The sequence below is a fragment of the Belonocnema kinseyi genome, chromosome 2 (genome assembly GCF_010883055.1).
Source record: "Belonocnema kinseyi isolate 2016_QV_RU_SX_M_011 chromosome 2, B_treatae_v1, whole genome shotgun sequence".
NCBI classification, from domain to species: Eukaryota; Metazoa; Arthropoda; class Insecta; order Hymenoptera; family Cynipidae; genus Belonocnema; species Belonocnema kinseyi.
Genome location: NC_046658.1, coordinates 135400891 through 135408682, shown reverse-complemented (window position 1 = coordinate 135408682; position 7792 = coordinate 135400891). Strand labels below are relative to the sequence as shown.

The 7792-nt window shown below is 22.9% G+C and overlaps 1 protein-coding gene across 2 annotated transcripts in view; it reads left to right on the top strand.

The window, feature by feature from the left end:
* Positions 1–220: 220 nt before the first annotated feature.
* Positions 221–7792, top strand: part of LOC117167361 (major facilitator superfamily domain-containing protein 1-like) — a 46700-nt gene continuing 39128 nt past the window's right edge. The window contains exon 1 of one of the 2 annotated variants that reach the window (XM_033352236.1): positions 221–697. In XM_033352236.1, the coding sequence (XP_033208127.1) occupies positions 559–697 (139 nt within the window). In that variant the 5' untranslated portion in view covers positions 221–558. The remainder of the gene's footprint in view (positions 698–7792) is intronic. The other variant, XM_033352237.1, reaches the window with a different exon arrangement.

The following is a 7792-nucleotide window of genomic DNA, read 5'->3' as shown; positions in this document are numbered from 1 at the left end:
AATAAATTTGGTTTCTATTCCCTCTATAGTCGTATATCATCCAATCGGCGAATTGAACGTGAACGCGTTTCAAACTTTAGCGCCCTTTATGAGTACAGCTCCAGTGTCCAGACATTTTGGATGTCCCCCACCCCACCCGATATACCTAATGCGCCCGCGTCTGATATACAGCGCATGCGCGATTAGAATAGTGGGAGGTAGCAACCTCATTGTTTGTGTAGACTGGCTCTGTCGATGGTCGCGTCGCAGGTGGAGGCCGAAGCTGGATTCAAGTGACAGATGACGTTACTCTTTTTTCCCTTCTTCGTCAAATATTTAACCAATTATATTATACACTTATCTGGTTGTACCTAAATTGTCAGTAAATCTACAGAATCTAGTCTGATCGTAGAGCAATCTTGAGAAAAGTGTAAAAGAAAAATCGGGAATGCAATCAACAGATGTGTGATGAAGTGCACAGTGAGTTTGAAAAGAATTGCGCGACTGATATGTGGACGAAGTGTTATTGAGAGATAACAAAGGCTCATTTAAATAGAGTAGAAGATAGAAAGAAGCATTATGGAGGGTGGAGTAATGGAGAGTCCAGAATCTACCATCGGAAGTTCCTCAACCGAATCCGGAGAATCAGGATGTTGCAGTCCAAAGAGATTTCCATTCCGACTCTCCGGACTCATGCTTATGTGTTTGATTGGTTTCGGTAAGTAATCCCATCATGAAAATCAATAGTAAATTAACTATTTTCCGCTCCGTAACTTTTCTGATCCAACAGTTTGCGATTTTTAGGAGAAGATTATTATTTTTAAAATGTTTTGGAATTATTATTAGGTTTAGACAATTAAGGGGGTGGGTGTGTTTTGGAGTTTCGCGTTTTGTGATTGATACAATAACAGGAAGTACTTTCGAAGCTTGTGTTACTCATCCGTATTGTTCTCTTTGTTCAATTTTTTTTTATTCATTAGAATTTTATATATACTGTGACTAATCGGAGAAATACTATCTACTAAATTTTTTTTAGCGCATATTTCCCTATTTTAAAAAAAGAACTAGAATATTGTGCGCGCCCTATTTAGAAAAAGTTGTATTTTCCAACATTTTTTTGTGGATTTTGAAGAGAATTTTATTATTTGAAAACGCAGTATATAATTCACGAAATTCTATAACCATAAACATTGTATTAAAAATTAATCTTTTTTTATTGAAAATTCGTGTCTTTGTTGAAAATTAGTTTCTTTATTTATAAAATTAGTTTTTTGAACTAAACGTTTTATTAAATTTTTTTACAAACATTTAATCTTCTTGTAGAAAATTTATTTTATTTGCTTAAAAACATGTTTCTTTAACTGAAAATTGCGGTAAAAATTACAATGTTTAAAATCCATATATTTTGTTTAAAAAAAATTGGTTTTTGGGTAGAAAATTAATCTTTGTTTAAAATTTTATTTCTGGGTTGAAAATTCCATTAAAAATTAATATGTTCGGTTGAAAATTAATTTATTTTGTTAAAATTTTATGTATTTTGTTTTTAAAAAATTCTTTTTTTTTTTTGAAGAAAATTAATCTTTTTGTTTGAAATTTTATTTCTGCGCTTGAAACTTACCTTTTTAACTGAAAATTTGTCTTTTTTGTTTGTTTGTTCAAAATGAATCTTCTGGGTTGAAAATGAAAATATTTTTATGAAAAAATTTGTTAAAAATAATTCTTTTTTTTTAGAAAATTAATCTTTTTGCTTGATATTAAATTTCTTTTGTTTAACTTACTTTTTTTATTGAAAATAATTTTTCTGTGTAACTGAAAATTTGTCTTTTTTTTTGGAAATTCATCCTCCGGGTTCAAAATTTTACTAAAAATTAAAAAATAGGTTGCTAATTAATTTATTTTGTTAAAATTTCATGTATTTTGTTAAAAATTATTCTTTTTGTTTGAAATTTCATTTCTTTGGTTAAAACTGAAAATTTGTCTTTTTTTTTGTTCAAAATTCATATTCTGGGTTGAAAATTAAAATATTTGTATAAATATACATTTTTTTTATTAAAATCTCACGTATTTTGTTAAAAATTATTTATTTTTGGTAGAAAATCAATATTTTTGTTTGGAATTTAATTACTTTGATTGAAACTTACTTTTTTTATTGAAAATAATTTTTTTATAAGTAAAAATTTGTTTTTTTTTTTTTGTTGAAAGTTCATCCTCTGGTTTGAAAATTACATTAAAAATTAAAATATTTGGTTGAAAATTCCTTTCTTTTGTAAAAAATTTCATGTATTTTGTTAACCATTTTTTTTGTTTTTTATAAAATTAAGTTTTTTGTTTTAAATTTCATTTTTGTTTTGATTTTCATTATTCATTTATTTTGTGAAAATTGCATGTACTTTGTTAAAAATTGTTCTATTTCGGTAAAAAATTAATTGTTTATTTAAATTAATTTCTTTGGTTTAAAATGAATCTTTTTAACTAAAAATTTAGCTAAACTTTTTGTCAAACATTTTTATTTTATATACATTTAATATTCTTGGTGGAAAATTTAGTTTATTTGCTGCAAAAATATTACTTTAACTGAAAATTAAACTATTCTGTTTTTTATTGAAAATTTTTTTTTTAAGTTGAAAATTAATTTTTGTTTTATTATTCTTTTTTTGGTAGAAAATTAATCTTTTTTGTTTGAACTATTCCATTTTGCTTTGATTTTTTTTTACAAACATTGCGTCTTTTTAGTAGAAAATTCACTCATATTTCTCTAACTGAAAATTAATTTCTTTAAATAAAAAATAAACTATTCCATTCTTCGTCAAAGTTTCTTTGGATAGAAATTGAATCTTTTTAGCATAAAATTTATTTCTTTGGTCGAAGATTTAACTATTTCGTTGGAAATTCATATTATTTCTTTAAAAACACATTTCTCTAGTTAAAAATCAAATTATTCCATTTTTTTGTTGGGAATCTATCTTTTTTGGTAGAAAATTCATCTTCTGAGTTAAAAATTCAATTATTAGGTTGGCAGTTCTATTAAAAACTATAATATTTGACTGAGTATTTATGTATTTTGTTAAAAATTGTTCTTTTTTTGGCAGGAAATTAATTTTTTTGTAACTATTCTATTTTTGTCAAATTTTATTTGTATAGAAATTTAATCTTTTCCGTAGACATTTTTTTTCTTTTAAATATTCAAACTGGTTCTTTGAAAATGTATTTTATTTGCTTAAAACATATTTCCCTAACTGAAAATTAAACTATTTCATCTTTTGTTAAAAAATTTATCCTTTTTAGTTAAAAGTTCTTTTTTTTTTAGTATAAAATTCATCTTCTGGGTGGAAGTTTATCTATTTAGTTAAAAATTTATTTTTTTGGTTAAAAACTTAGCAAATTTGGGTCTTGTTTTTTTTTCAGTTGAAAATAATTTTTTTCAATAAAAATGTAGCTGTTTTTTAAGTTGACAATTCACTTATTTGGATAAGATTTTTGTGTTTTAAATTTAACTTTTTTAAAAGTTTGTCTTTATGACCTAAAAACTTCTTTTTTTAAATTATATTTTGTGCATCGTAATTTATAATATGATTGGAAACATAATTTTTTTGGTAACATTTTTTTTGTAGGTTGAAAACTCCTCTATTTTGTTAAAAATTCCACTATTTTGTCGAAAATTCGTCTCTTTAAATAGAAAATTTATATTTCGGTTCAAAATTCTAGTAAATGGTTTGAAATTTAATTATTTTATTAAAATTTCTACTATATTGTTAAAAACTAATGTCCAAAATTAATTTTCCTTGGTTGAAAGTTCATTTTTTATTATTGAAACAAAGATATTATTAAAAATTCAACTTTATTGTTGAAAATTTGTAAAATTATGGCATTTTATTTATCTATACCGAATACTTTTTACGCGAATGTAGATTGTGCAGTATCGACCGCATATTTAATTTCCGCCGATAAGCTCGTTTTGTTGGCAGAAGTTTAATAGACAATCAACACATTTGTTCATGTAGTGACAGTAATAGTTTTGATATAAAAAATAATTTTAAAAATACCTAATATTCGCCAAATTTCATTTAATTTCACTAAAATATAATTGGAAAATGTATTATTTTAATTTTAGTTAGACCAAAATATTAGGAGGATTAACTTTAATCCAAAAATTATAATTAAATGGAGTAATTTTCATTTTTTTCTCGAATATAATGCAACAAGTTTTTAAAATAAGTTAGAAAAAATGCACCCATTTTCACAGGAAAATACAAAGAAATAAAAAAAAATACGACAAAAATCAGACAGTCAACAAAAAGCAGATCAAAGATTCTTTACTTTTATAAAAAAAACAAACATATTAATTGAATCTCACTCCAAGAAAAGTTTCTTTGATTCAAAGAATTAGATTTTTTGTTGTAATAAAATTATTTTTTAAATTTAGTTTATATTTTCTTTTTTTCGAAATTATGTTTAGTTTAATGAACCAAAGTTATTTAAAGAAACAGCTTCTTTAATTCAAGACAACTATTTTTCTGATACAGGAAAGTAGTACTATTATTATTATTATTATTTTTTTTTTTTAAAAAACCTTTTTCTTCTTAAGATAATTTGTTTTGCAGGATTTAAAACAATTTAAGATATTTAGAAGTTGCAACAATTTTAAAAATAATTTAAAATTTGAAAAGTTTTTCAATAATTGCAAATAAAATGCAGATTTAAAAAGATTTAGAAACACAATTTTTGAGTTTAGAAAAATCAATTTGAAGAGATAATTTTCCTTAAAATGTTGTTCTTGACTGAAAAACCTTTTTGGGTTGAAAATTCAACAACTTTTTTTTTAATTCGTCTTTCGTGTAAAAATTCATCGCAAATGTTTGGAAAATTAAACTATTTTGTAGAAAATGCATCTCCTTTTTAAAATATTAAATCTTTTTGGTTTAAAAATACAACTGGCAGATTTTTTTTTTTTCGTTGAGGTTTCAACTATTTTTGAGAAAATTTGTCTTTTTTGGATGAATTCTTGTCTTGGAAATTTTAAAAATTATTTGTCATTTAACAAAAGTATTTTTAAATAATATTTAAAAAGGTTGTGATAAAAGATTCCAAAAACTGGTTATAGTTGTAAAAAAAAGAATGTTCAATAATTTAAGGTATTTTTTTATTTTACCGAATTTTTGTAAAGTTTTAGGAAACATTCAAATCGTTATGAAAGATACATAAGAGTATTTTTAAAATTTCAGAAATAAAGAAAAATTTCGAGAAGAATTCAAAAAATTAAAAACAAACTGTCGACTTTTTTAAAATTTTGAAATAAAGTTTGTAAGTTTTTTAAAAAGATTTTGAAAGCTTTCAAGATCACAAAAGTTTCCTTATTTAAAAAAATGAATTTTAAGAGAATATTTGAAAATAATGTAAAACATTACATATTCATTTCTTGTGTTTAGAACTTTATCTTCTTTTATTAAAATTGCAACTTTTTTGATAGAAGAATCGTTTTTATTTTTATAAAAATTTGTTTTAAAATTTGTGTTTTTGGTTCATTTTGACTATTTTCGATTAAAAATTAAAATCTTTCTGGATTGAAATATTAACTATTACATGTTTGATTGGTCATTTATCTTTTTCGTTGAAAATTTATATTTTTGGGTTCAAAAATTAAGTTATTTGTAGAAAATTCGTCTCATTTCAAAATAATTATTGTTTTTTAAATAAAAATATAAGTGTTTGATTTATTTATTTTTTGTGTATTTCGACTGCTTTCGATTTAAAATAAAAATCCTTCAGGATTGAAATATTAACTCTTACATTTCTTGCTGATAATTCGACTCTTTTTTTATTTAAAATTAAATACTTTTCGGATTTAAATATAAAGCGTTACATATTTTGCTGATCATTCATTTTTTTTTGTTAGAAATGAATAATTTTAGTTGAAAATTCGTCTTTTTTTTGTGTAGGGTAAACTTTTTTCTTGAAAATTCATATTTTGGAGTTGAAATACTAAGCTGATTAAAAAAAAAAATTAATCTTCCTTGGACAATATTCATTCTTTTTTTTAATTTAAACTTCTTTAAAATAAAAAATATAAATCTTTCAGAATTGAAATATTAACTTTTACGTGTCTCGCTGATAATTCATATTTTTTGGTTGAAAATTCGTCTTTTTTGTCTAAATTAGCTTATTTTTATTGTTATTTTCGGTTTTAAATTCAGTTCATTTGTGGAACATTCGTCTCCTTTGGAAGATATTTATTCTTTTTCGTTAAAAATACAACATGTTGAAAATTTTCATTTTCTTGGATGATTTCGACTTTTTAAAATTAAAATCTTTTTTGATTGAAATATTAAGCGTTGCATATTTCGCGGCTACTTAATCTCTTTTTATTGAATATTCCTAATTTTAGTTTAAAGTTTGTCTTTTTTTATATAAACTATTGTTGTTTTTTTCCCTCGGAAATTGTTATTTTCGGTTTAAAAAATTAATCTGATTTGTAGCAAATTCATCTTCCTCGCAAAACATATATATATATATATATATATTTTTAGTTAAAAATACATCTTTTTGAAAATTCGCATTTTTTTGGTTGATTTCGACTTTCTTTTATTTAAAATTGAAGTCATTTTGGATTGAAATATCAATTTTTACATGCTCCGCTAATAATTTATCTTTTTTTTTTTTGTTGAAAATTCATAATTTTCCTTCAAGATTCTTTTTTTATTGTATAAAATAGCGTTTTTTCCCAAAAAATAATATTTTCGTGTTAAAAATTAAACTGATTGCGACTGTTTTTTATTTAAAATAAAAAATTTGAAAAATATTTGTTCTTTTTTAGTTAAAAATACAACTGGTTGAAAATCTTTATTTTCCTTGTTAATTCTGGTCTCTTTTATTTAAAATTAAATACTTTTTGGATTGAAATATCAAGTGTTACATGTTTTTCTTGTTAAAAGGTCTTAATTTTAGTTTAAAACACATCTTTTTTGGTTGAAAACGTATAATTTTAGTTCAAAATTCTTTTTTTTTGTTGTTTAAAATAACGTTTTTCTCGAATATTCATATTTTAGTGTTGAAAAATTAAGCTGATTTATAGAAAAAAAATTTTGTAACATTCTTGGAACATTAAAAATATAGGTGGTAGAATTTTTTTGTTTATTTCGATTGTTTTTTATTTTAAATAAAAATCTTTAGGGATTGAAATATTAACTTTTACATTTCTCGCTGATAATTCATATTTTTTGGCTGAAAATTCTACTCTTTCGGAAAATATAGATTCGTTTCTAGTTAAAAATACAACTGGTTGAAAATTTCTTATTTTTCTGGTTGATTCCGTCTATCTCTTATTTAAAATAAAATACTTTTTGGATTGAAATTTCAAGTTACGTGTTTATTGTTTCATTTAAAAAGTCTTAATTTCAGTTGATTTTTTTTTAATAAAATCTCATTTTTTTCTCGAAACTTCATATTTTTGTGTTAAAAATTAACCTGATTTTGAAAAAAATTCGTTGATTTAAATAAAATATTTATTCTGTTTTAATTAAACATCTAACTGGTACGAATTACATTTTTTTATGGATTTCGACTATTTTTGATTAAAAAAAAAATCTTTAAGGATTGAAATATCAACTTTTACATTTCTCGCTGGGAATTCGTATTTTTAGATGAAAATTCATCTTTTTTTGTTTAAAAAATCATCATTTTAGTTGAAAATTCGTCTTTTTTGGTATAAAATAGCGGATTTTCTCGAAAATTCATATTTTCGTGTTAAATTTTTTCAATGATTTATATAAGATTCATCGTTTTTTAAAATATTTATTCTTTTTTAATTAAACTGTAA